The 18464-nt window shown below is 41.4% G+C and overlaps 1 protein-coding gene across 1 annotated transcript in view; it reads left to right on the top strand.

The window, feature by feature from the left end:
• The window catches only part of LOC125898083 (gamma-aminobutyric acid receptor subunit beta-2), an 85725-nt gene that overhangs the window by 32385 nt on the left and 34876 nt on the right, over window positions 1-18464 (top strand). The window contains exon 4 of the mRNA XM_049591729.1: window positions 5967-6187. Coding sequence (XP_049447686.1) covers window positions 5967-6187 — 221 coding nt within the window. The remainder of the gene's footprint in view (window positions 1-5966; window positions 6188-18464) is intronic.

An 18464-nucleotide genomic window follows, 5' to 3' on the forward strand; every position in this document is an offset into this window, starting at 1 on the left:
TCCATCTTCACCATGAAGGTCCAGCGGAGGTCCAGTCACTTGAAAATAAGAATCTTTTATTACCTTCGAATGAGCTGTTTAAATCTACATAGAGGGTGGGTCAGGGTCCACGGAGTCCACGATGTTGCACTGCCATGTTTCTACAGTAGCCCAGAATGGACAAACGAAACACTGGCTCTAGATAGGGCCGTTTGGGTCACTTTGGTCACTTTGCAGTCACTCCACGACAAGTTGAACACTATTGGACACTGGTTTTAATCACTGGGTCTGTTTGTTTTCGAGAGGACAGGACTTCCACAGATAAATTGGCTCCCAGAAAAACTTCCTGAACAATAAACTCTGAAGAATTCCTAAGTGAGATTTCATACTTGGCACATGGGAGACGTTTCAGCTGGTTGTAAGCTGTAGTCTTCACCACTAGATGCCACTAAATCCCATACACTGCTCCTTTAAGCTTTTATCCTGACTTATACTTAACCAAGTTACTCCAAACACTTTCTCATAGTGATTCTACAGGTGTTAGGGTTTCTCATCCGATGTGTAAATTTCAGTAAAAAAATAATATTTCAGTCTCTAATTTCAGAGTTTAGTTTTCCCACTGAACACTGTACCACCGCCCACAGGTGCTTTCACTAATCATTGTACTAAAGTTTTTCATTCGTGCTCCACAATCTGCATATTAACTATTTTCCAGTCAGTGTAAATATCAGTTCCAGGCTTACATTCGACCCGAACTGCTTTCATATCAGAATGAACCCTGGCCATTATGACTAATTGAGGCTTTTCTCCCATTTGTGGCTTGAGGTAAGATGACATGAGATGACAGAGCAGGTTAGAGTACTTATTTCAGTATGCATTGGCAAATAATTGTAGGCTGTTCAATTTGCCTCTCACTCGCTCAGATAGCTACAGGCTATGGCAGAGTGTTGATGACAGTGCCTTTCACAGTGTGCGCCAGCAGTGGGTCAGGTGAGCGAAGTCAGCACCCCGAATAGAGATGATCTTAAAGCGGTACAGCGGTGGAATGCACGCTTGCAGGCTTTTAATGATGTTGTAGCTGGGGTGTATGTGTCAAGTGTGCTGAGCAGCAGCATTAACTATACTTTATACAGGTGTTTTACATAAAGGATACCTTTCTTGAAGGTTTGTTTTTTCATCGCTGTTGTTTTTTCCCCAGAACTTTACTGGTTTACAGATTTTAAAAGACTCAGCTGACAGTTGATTGATTAACTGACTGACTGACATATCACAATAGCTTGTGTATTTAATACGATCTGCAAGAAATGTATTTAACAAAAAGTCTTCAAAATGAGGGAACATTAACGCAGCAGGAAGCATGCTGTGGAAGTGGATATTAGTTATTAGTTATAATGGCTTCTCACATTCTGCAGTGGCTTTGAGTGCGAGAATATAATGATCACTTTCTATTGTCCTTTGCTTGGCAGCTTGGCAGTACAGCATATTCTGCACTCATAAATCCAACATCATTCATCCTGCATCATTCTCTGTCTCCTTTCCTTTCTCCTTCCATTTCTCTCCCGCTCTCTCTTTTCTCTCTCCGACATAGTTTATGTACTGATGCTCATTATGACTGTTGTTATGACAGCCTCCCTTGCACTTACATGCACACAGCTGCTGCAGTTATTCTGGTGATTTACAACCTCCTCCTCCCACAGAGAGAGAGAAAGAGAGGGGGCACACTATTGCTGTCTTTGAGGAGAGCTTTATGTTCACAGTAAAGTAGCCACAGTGGCACCTCCACAGAGCCCGTCCCACAAAGCAAACCACAACATCGTCAAGTAGATAGGCCTGCAGTAATAATAGCTCTCAGGGATGACAATGGAAACATCCACCCTTTAATAATTACGCCACACGCCGCATGGCACCTTCTTACTTCACCATGGCTGTCAGTTTTTGTCTAACATCTCACAGCTACTTAAGAGCACTTCAGATTCACAAAGTGGACTCAGTGGTGGGCAGAGTTGTTCATATGCCAGAATGGCTGATGGCCTTTACAAATGATGCCTATTATGAGCGCTGAGGCTGGCAAGTGATGTAATACACAAGATCATGAGCATGTTATCTAATCCGTGCTGTTACATACAGTATTGCAATGACATATTTTACATTGTAATATTTACATATTGTATATACAGCGCCAGGTGAAAAATCACAGCTGCATTGTTTTCTTTTATCCCTCTACTGCCCTGGCTGTGATCCCTAAAACACAGCAAACACACACACTCACATGCATAGAATGAATTGACACACACATGCATGGGATTATCATACCTTTAAGATACATAGTGCATGTAAAAAATAATGATGTGTCTATAGATGGGATGCAGCGAGACACACGATAGATGTCACTTTCAATGTGCCGGGAAGAGACACCGTGTGCTTGTGTGCATAGATGTGTGTACATGCTCACAAGAAAGTCTCTCTGATGTTTCATACATCACAGTAAACCCTCCTGTTTGATGTTGTGTATTGATGAGTGTAGCGCAGGTAGTTTAGGAGGACTACATGGCAACAAGCATCTCTTCAGCCACATGTGCTGCCGTGCACAGCGTGCCAGAGAGAGCAGAGTGTGAACTGTTACATAACCGTCGACCAGGGATGGAAGTGTTGGGAGGGCAGCACGTGCAGCCAAGGATCCGCTGGTGCGAGTGTAAAGCCACCCAGATATTAGACCGTTACAATTTCCAGCCTGCAAATTGCCTCATTTTTGGCATCCAACCTGTCATTAAGCCTCCACATACCTCACACTAACATAAATAAGGCATTTTAGTGTTTCTTTCATGTATGAAAAAAATGGGAGGTCCATCAATCCCACACATTTTGAAGCCTGAATTTAATGACTTTCCCCATTCCAAGTCCAATTACAGTGCTGAACGCTGGAATTGCCACTATACTATTTATGCCTCTTGAAAAACTCAATTCTTAAACTCGTGGCTGTCAGCACCCCAAGCCAAATAAGGTACAAACAACAACAACATGACAAAACCTATTTAAGTCAAACAAGGGCCTCGCTGAGAAAAGCTGCCCCTGTTTTCCTGACTCCATCCAGTCAATATCCAAGCCTCCAGTTCCCAAGGTGCTGTGGGATGTCAGATCTGTAGCCGACGGGCATATTCAAAAATGCATGTTCAGCCTCTTTGCCAGGAAGTGGATGTGCCAGTCATGACAAAAAAGTTCCCTGAGACAGCAAGTTTATTTAACTTAGTTTTTCATGGATGATTGGTAGGCTTCTTACTTCAGTGAGTTACATGAGCATCTGACTGCTGCCTTGACTGTTTTATCCTGTCCTAGATTTAGCATCAGGGAATTTTACTGCGAGCGATCAAACTGCCTCTATTTGTGTATAAATTATTAACCTATTGTATGTGTTTGGAGTTTTGTTTGTGTGTGTGCCATCATAACAACAGAAAATATGTCTTTGTATGTATAGTCCAACCCTGAATTTTATGCTGTGCTATGAATGCTTTGAATATGAATTTTAAGATTATATGGAATTTACTAGCTTTTCTGTCTATGTATTTTTTTTTCTTTTTTTTTTGTATGCAAATACCATTATACAATTATTTCACTGCTTGAAAGGTGGTCTTTTCATAACACTAGGCTGTCCACGCAGTAAAACAGGCAAATACCTTTGAAATTGGTTGTGCTGAAAACCTACAACTACCAGAATGCACTGCGCTGTGCCCAACCAATCAACACTCTCGCTGGTGGATGACATAATAAGAACCTGGACTTTTTTCCCACAGGAAACAGTATGGACGCCACATCTTTAATTACAGTTAAACTAATACATCCATGAGTAAAATGGTGACCTAAAATCAATTTCTGAAAACATTTTAGTTGGATCACAGTTTGGCCTGCACTTGAGAACAAGAGAGAGAAAGATGCAGGTCTATCTGGCGATCCGTTTCTATACTTCAGTCAGGACCACTTTAGTCAAAGAAAACTTTATGTCCTTTTGCAGTAGTATATTGGGCAACATGGCTCTGTTCTGGGGCTTCTCTACCTTCCCTAGCCTCTTCCACATAACTACACAAAAAGCCTAAAGCAGGGAGAGCAAACCTCTCTGCCCTTCCACGCACAAGCGAGGAAAGTCAGAGGCAGAGAGAGCAAACCTCCCTGCCCTTCTATGTGCCTACATGGAAAGCCTTAGACAGAGAGAGCAGCAGCAAAGACAAACAGAAATTATATTTAATAAGTCAGACACAGCATGAAAAGGAGGAGCTGGGGTGGAGGCGGGTTGCAGAGCAGCTTGCAGAGGAAGCAGCAACAGTAGGCAGGCCAGAGCAGTTTAAATAGGGCGCCCTGAATGAGATTCGCCAATTGGTTGCATTGAAAGGAATCATGTGATCTATCAGCTGACTCCCTTCCATCAATCAGCTGCTCCATCAGTTAAGTGGGCTGTTTGAGATCAGCTGATGTAGCAGGGATGTGAGCTGAGCTTGACATCGTGCCCTGCCTGAACTCTTAATGTATAAATTCAGTGTGTTTCTTCACATAGTAGCTAAATGGGTAGAGCGGACATCCCATGTACAAAGGCAATGTCCTTGATGCAGCGTCCATGGGTTCAATTCCAGCCTGCGACCCTTTGCTGCATGTCATCCCCTCTCTCTCTCTGAATACTGTCCTTTCAATTAAAGGCAAATCTTAAAAAAATCATTTGCAAAGCTGAAATATTTTGCTTAAATATTTTGAGACCTGCACAGATACATTAATGTTTGCTAGTTAGCTTGTTACTTCTTGCAGGAGCAGTGATACATTTATTTCCACAATACTGCCACCAACTGTTGATTAGTAAAACTGCATGATAGCCAGAATGATCATTGCATCTCCCCGCATGCACATGTGCATATGTTTGTTCACGTGCTTGTGAAGCATGACGAACAAATAATGCAGAAGAACACTCAAAGCATCGCTCTGAAACAGAGCTACTGGTCAAATATTCCACAGTGTGCCTCTACATGCTCGAATGAAAAAAAATACACATAAGCTTGTCTCAGTACAAGCACGTTTCTTCTTCATCCTACCCATGCCTATGATAAAGACAAACATGCATATTACATCCAATAGACTTTGATGTCTGACTCTGCTATGTAAAGCGGACGTATACAGTCCCTCAAAGGCGATGTGCTGTCTGTGTGCGACTTGATGTGATGCGAGAGGATGGTCTGCCATTCTAGTCGTGGGAGGACAAACATACGGAAATGGGTGAATATGTTATGCAAGAACAACGCAGTGAGCTCATTTCAGAAGCAATACTTAATCCCAGTAAGACAGCTACTGTCAAAGCAAATAGAGCATATAGGAGATATTTTGTAAAACAGATTTTTAAGGTTGCTTGGAGGTTATTTTCATTTGTTCGGAACATGTGGTCTCTCTCTCCCTCTCTCTGTATGGATGTCACATACACACAAACACACTAATAAACCAAGCAAGCAAGCTGCACACATATTTTTATCATATATTACCAGACCCAAACTGACACACATACACACACACACTAACCAGACCCGAACCATCTGTCTCTCTCTGTCTTCCCCCCCCTCTCTGACACATACACACTCTTTCACACTGTCTGTTTAAACCTCATGTTTCTATGAAAAGAAGGAATTCCCCGTTGCTTTGTACTGAGTTTTTGGCCTGTACTCCTACTGTTCCATTTGCTTTTAAGTGAACTTCATCCAATATTGAAGCCTAGTCTGGTCTAATCTAAGAGCTTGCAATGGGAAAGTGTTACAGGGCAGTAAAAATGGTCGCTTTTTTTGGAATAACTGTGTCTTCCCTCTCTTTTCTCTCCCTATCTCTCCTATTTTACCCAACTCTCTTCCTCCGTCTCCCGGGCCAATTCATCTGTCTCCTTCCCCTTTGATTTTCTGGCTCTTCCCCTCCCTCCTTCCCTCCCTCCCCCCTCTCTGTCCTCCTCTGCTCCCTCTGTGCACTTTCAGGACTACACTTTGACGATGTACTTCCAGCAGGCCTGGCGAGACAAACGGCTGTCCTACTCCGAGATCCCCCTCAACCTGACCTTAGATAACCGGGTGGCTGACCAGCTCTGGGTCCCCGACACCTACTTCCTCAACGACAAGAAATCATTTGTCCACGGAGTCACAGTGAAAAACAGAATGATCCGACTGCACCCGGACGGCACCGTACTGTACGGTCTAAGGTGAGACTTTAATCTCTTGAAACAACATTTTTGACTACACGACAAACACAAAGTGTTTACATGTGCAAATAAACCCAAGAATCCATAATATCTCCCACATGCTGCCAAAGTACGGCACCAGATAATGATAGACTACGCTGCACAAATTATAGTAATTTCTGCTTCATGTTGTCAAACACTTCACAGTTAATCTTTTGTCAGTGTACTTTCTATCTTCAAAATCAAACAAACAACCTGGGAGGAAAAAAAACAAACTTCTCCCAACTTTAATATAACAATGAGTCAATGATTGCTGCATCGGACTCAGTCGGTAATTAGCTCATTAGAGCCAGATGAAGAAAACTACTGATGTGAGGTGCATCTTTGCCCCGGGCGAAAATTAGAATGTTGATGAAGTGACCTACTTGTGTCCTCATTTGCAGGACATGTGCACAACACCAACTAGAGGCCTCTGCAACACTAATTCCAACTCTTTTTACAAAGTCTGCATAATTTTTATCATCACCAAAAGTGTAAAAACGGCATTTGTAAAGTTCAACCTTTGGTGGGTATTTTGTTCTGCTGCAGCAGGCATATTTGCTCCGTAAATTGCGTTTCATGTAGAGAAAATAATCTTTACCCTAAAAGAAAGAAATCTAGACTTCATCGTTGTGCCCCTTTGCATTAAATAATTGGAATGCTCTCTCAGATGGAAAATCTTTATACAATCTTTTTAAAGTGTTTATTTGCGTAAAGAAGTCACTTCATCATTCTATCATGGACAGGCGGTCACAATGACAAACAGCTACACAGCAGTCTGCTACACAGGGGCCAGACTTTGAACAACCTACATTAGTTTTCCCACTCATGTTTCCTTCTGCAGTTACAAACAAATGTCTTGTGTTACAGCACGGCTTGCTGAATTAATGACCAAACAAACATCCACTGGGAAACAATGCAGTGTTGCTGTAGTTTAATGTCAGTTTGCAGGATAGATGGTGAATTAGCTGGTCAGCTGCAACACATTAGTCTCAAAACTTTACTGCAAATGCCATCATGGTCAGTCTAGGTACGGATTTTATGCTTACTCCTCAATGATACTGATAGTGATGGGCGGAGTGATTCTTTTTAAAGTATTGGTTCATTTGAGCTGATACATGTCTGTGTATCAAACTTTAAAATTGTTATACTTTTTGCAAAATATGGTGTCAGTATACTACCTGCCTGTTCAAGCTAGTGCCACCTGCCCACAAAACATCTCTTCTATGCATTACCAGCCATCACTTATAAGTTTACATTAACCAAGACAGAATATTCATTTTAGTTCTTTTATCCAGCATACCACTTAATAGCCTATGTATGCTCCATGTGATGTTACAGAAATGTCACTGACCAACAACCTGTTTTCTTCGTGGGGCAGGTAGCAGACATCCCAGTTACCTCCGAAGCCTTGTGCTCCATTTATGTGGTGTTGGAATAATCTGATAAACAACTTCCCAATCATATTTCATGGCTCACCTGATCTGTTTCCTTCGCTCTTTGTTATCAACATGATCATCACATCTTCTTTGTAACATCCAAGTTGTTCTCAGACAACACATTCTCACTCCAACCTTGTCACTTACCAATGTTTGGTCATGGGCTTTCAGCATCCAGATACGACATGCAAGATACCCTTGATGCGTTGGTTGTTGACGTTATGGGACGCACTGTCATTTGGCTTAGGTAACAAGAGCACGTGCTAGGTTTAGGAAAAAAGAACAGGGTTTGGCTGTAATTTTGGGGAACGTGAACACTGCTCTCCCAGGTGAAAGACTCGAGTCTGATTCAGTTGTCTCTTGTTCACTTTCCATATCAGGCAGCGTAAGCAGTACAGTGAGTGGGAAAAGTCTGGGATTCATGAGCACTCAGACGTTCGACAGGCTGACCCGTTGCGTACTGCACACTAAAAAAGTTGTTCAAAAGATTTGCTCATTCATTTTCCCCCATCATTAACCACTTAACAAAACACAGTTTCACCTTGACTTGTGAGCCATGCAGCTTCCAGCACAAGTTTGTTTCATTTTTCTCTCTGTTCTCCTGTTATTGCTCTATGCACCCTTTCAGAGGCTGAGAGAAAAAGAACATTTTATATACTCCACCATAGACTCCTTTTTCTCCAGCTAATAATGAATTGAACACTGATTTTAGTTCGACTTTGAATGAAATTTTGTCAGGTGATTGAAACATCAACATCTTAATCATGCTCTCTATCAGTGAACAATTGTTTGTAATTTTTACGATCCTCTCAGACTGAGTTTCTCAGACAATGAGAGCGCGTTTGTTTGTCAGGGCTGCAAAGACTGGAGCTCTACTTGAGAGAAAAATCAGGTTTGACCTTTTCTTTGTAAATATTCTTCTGGGAGACCACTTTAGATGACATTCAGAATATTTCCGCAAGCTTTTGCAGGTGTGAAATGTTAATATGACACGTCCCATATGTTTTCCAGTTGCCAGAAACAAACCCCCAATTGTACAATATAAATTGATTGACCCATTCCACCGAGTTTCAACCTCTCAAAGTTAACATGATTACAGTGCACTTCTCACACCTCACTGATGTCTCATCAGTTCATTTTGCAAATAGGCCTCGGATGCCCAAACTATAAAAAGTTATTGAAAATCATAACATCTTAATGGCCATCATGGCAGCACGTTGGCACTGCTGCGGGAGAGTGAAATTAAATAAAGCGAGGGAGAGACAATGAGACAGAGAAGGAGAGAGAGGGGTGTTAAAGAGAGGATTAGAAAGAAATCTTGTCAGTATTGCTCTCTTTGGTCTTCTTCATCACCGCTGTCTGTCTTCATTACCCACCCAGTGCCCTGTTACAGTGTTCAGCATGTTGTAGTTTGCTCCGGTTTCTTACATAAAGTTACATCGTGTCTATTTTACGGCCTTTGTGTCAACCAAAAAAAACATCTCTGTCACTGATGGGAGAAATTTGCTGAAGTCCACGTGATTCTGAATACTGGAATGGCAAGAAAAGGGTAAACAGTTGCTGGACATGGTGAGTGCTGCAGTTAGAGAAGAAGGAAGAGAGCAAGAGATAATGATACAAGTCTTAAGGAGGAAGAATAAGTGCAGCACATAATCCATCTGGCAGCTACTTGCCTACTTGGACTAAAATCCTGATCTCTATCTCACAGCAACAATCACATTTTACTTTTCATGGAACAAGTGCTAAGACCTTGAGTTAAAGAAAGAAAGGAAAAGAAACTGTCAGAATGACGCTGAATATATTCCTGATTTTACCCACTTGAAGACTTTTCTGCCAAACAAAGGCACAATAATTAGATCCCTAAGTGTATTATTGCAAGGGAGCAAGGGACCTTCACTTGAACGCAGTGTTCAATTATGCCAGAGCATTCACGAGTGCAAAGTCAATTAGAATCAGATTTTTTGGAATTATTTCTTTTGCGGTCTGATACATTTTATTGCCTTCAGATTAAATCAGAAGTCCCCTGGTAGAAGCCAAATCCTGCTGTCAAACTTACAGTTGGTTTACCGACATAACCATTCCTTCTGGATCATAGCCGGTTTCAAGTAATTTGCAGACGCTTGATTTGATGAAAAAAAATAAATATGTAGCACATCAGATTCCAACACACAGTAAACACAGCATCAAGGGGAGTGCTTGATGAGTTAGAAGTTGTTTGATGATGTCGGTTTTTTAATCTTTAAAGGTTTATTGGGAATAAAGGAATTTTCTAAAGTAAGTCGGTGACATCCTGGACATTCTGTCCCCTAAATACTGCCACTCCCCGAGGAAATCAATGTGACACTGGAAACTTCAGCAACTTCCGCTACTCATTTAATCATTGTTTAAGTGTTTGACTGTTGCGTTGAAGTGCGTCGCTGTTACATCAGAGCCGACACGCTCATTGCCTTGAACATCAAAAGTTGACAAAAGAGCACAGAAGACAGCTAGAGAGGCAACAGCAGATTGCGAGGGTCAGATTATGCTGAAATAAAACTCAAATAGAAAAAATCATCCCTGTGTCAGGCCATTTGAGTTGAAACAGATAACCCACAGTATCAACCCAGCCATTGAATCCAATATGCAAATGAAAAATCCATAATCACTCAGAATATGGGTTCCACATTTCCCATGCACTGCCCAAGTTCTGACTAAAGTCAGTGCAAATATTACTTTGGATGAAGTGGGATTAGAGTGAAACTGGGAGAAGAAATCCATCACCCTTGACACTCAATATCATGTAAGTAGGATGACCGGATTTTTCCAAATCCTAAATTGGGTCATGGGATCTTGCATATGTCAATGAGTGCACCGAAATCAACGCAGCACATGCAGATACAGCATATTACTGTCCCCCCTGGAGTCTAATACAAATCATGTAGTTATTTAATTTATTATGCCAATAAATTAGATTAGACCACATGAAACTTTAATGGTCCCTGAGATGAAAAATGGGTTATTGCGGAAGCCAGTAGTAAAACCATACACCAAAGAAAATCAAATATGAATAATAATAGGGGTTATGCAAATTAGAATCACTACATTCTGACTGATAAGGATACAAATGTGAATAACAATATGTGAAACTACAAATAAAGTGATTCAGAATCTCAGCTCAGGGATAATGTTGGTATATTTCTCTGAGCACTGACATTTTGGGAAATACACTTATTTGCTAGTTGAGAATACAATGAGAATATTGATGCCAGTCTGTGTACTGAGAATAGAGCTAGTGCTATAAAAACTGAAAGCAGTAGGGTAATAGGATGACTTTATTTAAAGTTTAAAAAAAGAGATACGCCTAATAAACACCTCTAAAGTGCACCAGCAAAGACGTGTCTCGTTTGATTAGTCCGTACACAAAGAGAAATGTAAAGAAGCCAATTTGTGGTTTTACGTGGAGTTATGTGCTGGAACTATTTCTAAGTATTTCTAAGTGAACAACAGCCAGGCGTCGTGACTTCCCAGGGTCACAGTCGTCCTAATGAGGTTGCCAGGCGACCAGCGGAGATGCTGCACAGTAATGGTGAGCATTTGGACAAACTGTTTTTCATTAAGAAACAGTTGCAGTATGTAACTCCCCCTGAAACAAGTGCCGTCTGAGTGCAATGAGTCAGCAACGTGAAAAACAGCGACCATTGTGATGACAAGCATTAAGTTACCTGGTACATAAGTGAACCATTATTGTTCTACTTTCTGTAAAAGTTTTACAAAATTGAACTGATTGGGAGTGACGGCAGCCCAGTTGCCAGAAGAAAATGTTTGCATTACATGTTTCTGAAAACCACAAATATATTACATTTGCACATATTACACCTGTTAACGTTTCTAAAATGACGTTATATATTATGACTTTTGTCATTAGGAGGTGGTGGGGATGGTGGATTGAGAGTCACCTCAGTGAGACACCTGCCCAGCTGCAGACCACTGCAGACCACTCTTTAAAACCAGCAACACCAGTTGGTTATTGGCAACCCTTCGTGGCATTTCCATCAGTGCTTTTGGCACCAAACCTGGATGTTTTTATTGGCACGTTGCAGCATTTACCAGCAGCTTTTGTGCCACCAAACGTGGGTGTTTAACCCAAAACGTGATCTTTTCCTAACCAAAACTAAGTGATTTATGTGCCCAAACTTAACCACACCTTCACTACAGCTTTGCTGACAAACCTTAAGTTTCAAGGTATCCACTACAAAGTAATGTACACATGTAACAAATCCGTGGTTTGCAGAAACTCACTCAATGTGCTTTTACACTACATTCACCCATTCACACATAAACATTCACACACTGGTGGCCAAGGCTACCATACATGGTGCCACCTGCTACACAGTAACCACTCACACACCAATCGGACAGCCATTGGGAGCAATTTGGGGTTCAGTATCAAGGATACTTGTGGATAGGATACGTGGACTGGTGGACGACCCACTCTACCGCTACCTCTACCTGAGCCACAGCCGTTATCAACTTAAAGAAATCACATCACGTTTGGATGATCAGACTCTGGGAATGTAATTTGTTTTTGCCCATCATTACAAAATTTTGAGGTGCGTGTGACGAGGGAAAAAAAGTGTTCTTCCTACAACTACTACGTCTGACCCATTGCTCATAGTGGTGCTCATACAGTAGTAATCTGTGCATCATGTTTAATATTTAAATTGGCACAGCATTACCATATAGATATTGTAATAAGGAAATCGTGGCTACATTATCTGTTAGTGCAAACAGTGAGATGCAGTTGAAGCGAGGGATCTTCTTAGTGAGGCTCTTTATTGGAAATGTAATCGAATGCAGCGAGTCCACAGATGCTGATAATAGAGAAAGCCACACATACAGAGAATGTATAAATAGCTGATGAAGATTCACACACAGTTACTGTATTTATCACTGAACTGCCAATTCATCCCAAGGCTTCATTATGGTGGCGAAAGGGCAAACAGCACCGACCCTCTTTGTGGGCTGATATGCATTCATGTGCACACATCTGTACCACCTCCACACTGATCTTCAAAATTAAAGCCACCATTTCAAGGGCATTCTTTTACCGGTGAAGAAACAACTGTGAATAGCTGAAGTTGACTTCAGGAAGTATAATAACGATGCAAAAGCAAATCATAACAAACAAAAGTGCCTCTCTGTATTTTTCAGACAGGTAGGCCACTTCTGAAGGAGGGTCGTCTTTGTTCTCTATCGGGGTTATTTGCTGCAGGATGGGCCTGCATATTCTTATGTGTTTGTCACTGAGGAGTGGTGAGCGCATGGACACGGCAATAAAATCTGATTTGAATACTCAATATCGAGTTGACTAAACATTAAATGTAAGGCAGTAAATGTCAAACATAATATTTTGCCTTCCAACAATAAATAGCAGTGATATTTTTGTTGTTGTTGTTGTTGAGTATGTAATTAGTGTTACAGCAGCCAAGTGATTTGGCTCCGTGGGCATCCTACTCCCTATGTTTTCTTGGTCGGCTGTAGGTGGGAACCAGCTGGCTATAGAGGATGAGTTATCATTATCTTAAATATCAAATAATGCAGCTCTGGCATGTCGTGCATTTTGTGTCCCTGAATGACATTTGTAAAGAATATGCAGGCAGTAGTATTCAGATCCTTTATGAAAGCGTGTGGCTGTAGCACAATGTAAAAAATACTGCGCTGCAAGTACAAAGCATAGGGGAACTAACAGCCAGTGTGAGTTTGGATGCGATCATCATGAGACAGTTTAGTTCAATTAAATCCCTCTGTCCTTAGGACCCTCACAGCGGATAAGGAAAAACTCCCCCCAAAAAAACCTTTAACAGGGGAAAAAAACGGTAGAAACCTCAAGAAGAGCAACTGAGGAAGGATCCCTCTTCCAGGACGGACAGACGTGCAATAGATGCAGGAGGCATCTGGCAGGACCACGGCAGCAGTGCAACCACACACGTCAAGTTAACCTGAGAGACAGTGGAGCACAAAGGCTCCGGAGAAGAAGCCGAGTTAGTGACATACAGTACGGCAGAGTTAGTGAGATGCAGTAACAGAACATGAGAGAGAGAGAGAGAAGGAGAGAAGGTGCCTGGTGTATTATAGGGGGGTCCCCTGGCAGACTAGGCCTAAGTCAGCCTAACTAGGGGCTGGTACAAGGCAAGCCTGAGCCAGCCCTAACTATAAGCTTTAGCAAAGAGAAAGTCTTAAGTCTAGTCTTAAATGTGGAGACGGTGTCTGCCTCCTGGACCGTAACAGGAGGATGATTCCACAGGAGAGGAGCCTGATAGTTATAAACTTATCCTAAGTATGTAAAATTGAAATCTACAAGTAACTAAAATACTAGAAAATATTGCTGTAAAAAGTAGAAATAGAGACATACAATACAATATAATATTACTCAAGTAAAGTAGAAGTATGTCAAAAACAGTACTTCAGACACGGACATGTATGGGGCAGAGTTGATTTTCTCTGAAAAGGCAAAAAACTTGGAATGAATACTATAAATACTACACTGTTGTACCTTTGGAACTAAAAGTAACCCTTCAGACATGGTACCAAGACCCTCTGTCCGTTTAGCATTTCCACTGCAAACAGTACCCTTAAAAGATGTGGGGTTGTTGTCACTCACTGCTCTGTCCAGCTCTCAATGTATTTCCTCCTAGATGTACCTGGTTTATTGTTCGCCGAACGAGGTTACACACCAACATATTCAAAAAGGAAATAGAACAGACTGCAGTGAAAGTCTCTCTCAGTGGGATATTTAAAAATAGCACGTTTGTGCATGAAGTCCTTCTCAGGCAAGCTCAGGGGTTTAGTGTTGCCGGAGCCCATAGGAACAACGCTCTGTGGCACTTTTTTTTTCTCCACGTGAGAAATAGAATACACACAGTTCACATAATGCAGTCGAAATTTTTATATAGATAGATAGATAGATAGATAGATAGATAGATAGATAGATAGATAGATATTTTTTTTAACGTTTGAAGATCCACTAAAAGTGTATGTCATCCAAGAGAGACAAAAAATAAAACAACTAAAGTAATAGTCAAAGTTTTCACATTGAAATTTAAAGTGTGTTGATGGATTCACGTCGTCAATTCTTGCGTTGAGCAACATTACAAGTAAACGCTCCACCTCAAAAGTCGACGGCAGTCAGCTCAGTGAAATAAGTTAATTCTCTACAGCTGCTGCGAGAGGCAGCAAAACATCCTTTATTTGTATAGTTATAGTTTACTCATAATAATGATAAACTTTATTTATATAGTACCTTTCATACAAGAAATGCAGCACTGAGAGCTTTACAATAAGGGCAGTATAAGCATGAAAATAGACAGAATGTACATAAAACAGCAGATTCATAAAATCATAGAATTGTAAAACTATAAATCATAAAATCAAGTAAAAAAAAGAGTTGCAGCAGGGTGAAGTGTAAAAAGAAAATAAAAGCATAGAAAGAAACAGTTTCAGACCTGTATCAGTGAAAACTCAGAGATACGTTTTTAGCTCTATAGGTGCTCCATAGCTGTGGGGCGTAATTGACAAAGCTGTTGCTGGGAACCTCCAATAAACCAGCAGCAGATGATCACAGTGTTCTAGGAAGCAAATAGTTTACAAGGGAATTAGCGATGTAGCTTGGTCACAGCCCATTTAGGGCTTTGTATACAAGGAGGAGGACCTTAAAATCAATTCTAAATGTAACAGGAAGCCAGATGTGCTCTCTGCTCTTGGTTCTGGTTAGTAGCCGAGCTGCAGAGTTTTGAATGAGCTGAAGTCTCTCAATGGTGTTTTTTGGGAGGCCAATATACTAATGTAAAACTAATGTAAAACTCGGTATGAACAGTGGTTACAAAACCAGCCATGACTCAGCCCTGAGCAGAGTGACCGCAGGCTACTGACCAATCAACAGACTGCAGTGTTCACAGCTCCACCTTTAAGTAACAGATCTGTGTGCTAGGTACCCTGACAGAAGGGGTGACCAAAAATAGGGACGTTACGGAACCATTCCACTGGTACCATCCACAACTTTTCACAGTGGAAACAGACAAAATGTGTACCGAACTGAACTGTACCGTACTGCTTGGTGGAAACAGGGCTATATACCACAAGAATTGTCGATCATGGTTTGTAAACACAACTTTCAAACTTGGCTCATCTTTCCCACACTGCTTGTAAGTAACTTGCAAGCTACTGTAGATAGTGCCGGACCTAGCATATTCAGCGTCCTGGGCAAGCTTCCCCTGGTGCCACCTCACACCCCCACCCAAAAAAACATGTATTCTTATCATCTACATTTATTGTATTTATTGCAATTTAATCAAACAATTAAAGTGGTATGAACATGTACAAATTTTAACCCCTCCTTTTTTATTTTTGTACTGCTGCTTGGTTGGCTTTTGCCTTTTCATTTTCTCTTCACTCCACGATACCCATCAGTGCTCTAGCATTAGATCTTCGGATCACTCTTGTGTCTATATGTTGTTTTCAAGGAAAAGTAGATGTGTGTCCTGTGTGTCGGTTCCAAGTATGTGACCAAGAGTCAACACATTTACTTGGGCTGAATCCCAATGACTGCTGTGGAAACCCTTCAGGCTACTTGGCCCTGATTTGACCTCACAAGTTTGATCCATCCAGGAACAGAGTCTTCGAGCTCAATCTGGTAAATATGGAGGGTCACTGCAGGTGATGCAACATATGGGGCTCAGTTGGTGCGGTTGGCACTGTCCTCAGGCGGTAACCAGGCAACCAAGGACTACACTAAGACTGAGCGAGAAATGCGGCTGTGCATCATTTAATGGATGGGACAAGCAGGGGAAAGTATGTGAGGGTAAATGGAGAGCCAGACAGCTGCAAACACAAACAGGCACTTACCTTCACAGACAAACAAATCCACAGAGTGACAGCAACACCACAAACATGCACAGGGGCACGAACACGCACACATAACCCCACACAAACATACCAAACCTTTACCTTTCCCACACTGTCTTTTTAAAGACTCTGCCAGAGGCTCTTGCTCTCAGTTCTACGCCGCTGACTCCATCTTGACACAGAGATCACAAAGTTGCCAGAAAGTAACTGGCAATTTACTCCTTGGTTAAACACTTGGAAGCCACAGAGCCTCATCACCAGCAGCAAATCCATCAGAGAGAGAAATAAATGCTGACAAAGACAGGGGACAAGAAAGAAAGAAAAGGAGAATCCATCTAAACCTCTTAGGCTCAAACAACCTTCCCGTCTCACTCTGGGGGGTGGAAACCCCCGAGGTGTGTAATATGAAACAGCATGTTAATGCTAGAACTCTTCCCTTTGAACTTCTTTATTGCTATTAAAAGGCGCCGTTATGATAGTCCCCTCACCGTCTCACCTGACATACTCTGTCCTCAAATATTCTCTCATCTCCTCTCGTTTCATCATTTCACTCCTGTGGTCTCCTTTTCCTTACTTCCCTCACTTCATGTGGATATTTACAGAGCCATCAAAACAGGCTGTTTGCCAGTGAAATATCAAAATAGGCTTGTAAAATAAATCATTGTGACTGTCTGTAGGAGAAGTTGTTGAAGTTGTACACTTTGTACTCAATGTAAACACAAATTCTTTGAACAAACAGCCAGTGGACATTTGTTATCTGAGTGCAAGAGGTTGCTCGCGAGGAAAACAGCCTTTTAATGACCAATATAATTATTTTTTCCTCTTTATGAGCCTTAATAGCCACCCACCATAAACCGTATGTTCCCCAAATTTAATTGGAGACCTTCTGTAGCTTTTGCACTCTGCTAAAGTAACATGATGTCAAAAAGTTAGGATGATTATTAACATCATCATAAAAGTTGCAATAGTTAAAAGACAGACAGACTGGAAGAGAAAAAGAGTTATGAGTATTTCTACTGATATTGGGGGAATCCTTCTTTAAAAAAATATATGACATTGAGTGTTTTACTTGCCGTCTTAGACCTTATAATCTCCACCAAATTGATAATCTATGAGCTGGATGTGAATTCATCTGTCCTTTACAACCATCACAATGCAAACAAAGTCACTCATTTTCATGTTAAAGGTGTGGTTTACCTCATATTACCCAGCCTCATGTCAGCCAAAACAGTGACGAAAAGATCATGTCATGACTTGTGTTATGAGGCACAATATCCTTTAGATTTTTGATCCCTTTTTTGCTCTTTTTGGAAACATTGACGACTGTATTTCAGTCAGGAGAGACAGAATGAGGTGAAGATAATATTTAAGATAGAATAAGAGTGTAAGAATTAATTAACTAATGATTTGTGCTGATTAAGATTTAACAGAAGTCTTTGGCAATTGGACGCCAGAGGGAGATATTTTGTGATCAAAGGACATCTAAGCGGCAGCAGGATAAATCCCCTCATGGAGTCCAGACAGTGATGGAGGTGGTGGCTGATGACTCTGAGGCTGCTGACTGCTGGGACAGATGAGGCTGATGAATCTGTACAGACTAAGGGGCCGTATACATGCTGCGTCTTTAACCGCCTGGAAATTGTGAGGTCGGGTGCTGGGCTCTACTTTTGGGCCTTTTTTGAGCTACTTCTCAAGAGCACAGCAGCAGCTTGTGTTTGACCTTGACCTTAACAAGTACTGCATTGTTGCCCGTTTACCAGAAATTCTGAGTGCAGAGCTGATCGTCTTCCAGGCGCTGTTAATAAGTGTGTAGGCCTATTGTGTGTGGGCATATCGTCCATGAGACAGATGTAAAGCTCTGGCAGCTCTGCCCCAAAATGATTGACTCTTCCATATTTACCACAGACTGATATTTATGGAAGAAGGGAAGGATATCTGTC

This window comes from Epinephelus fuscoguttatus, linkage group LG12 (genome assembly GCF_011397635.1).
Source record: "Epinephelus fuscoguttatus linkage group LG12, E.fuscoguttatus.final_Chr_v1".
NCBI lineage: Eukaryota > Metazoa > Chordata > Actinopteri > Perciformes > Serranidae > Epinephelus > Epinephelus fuscoguttatus.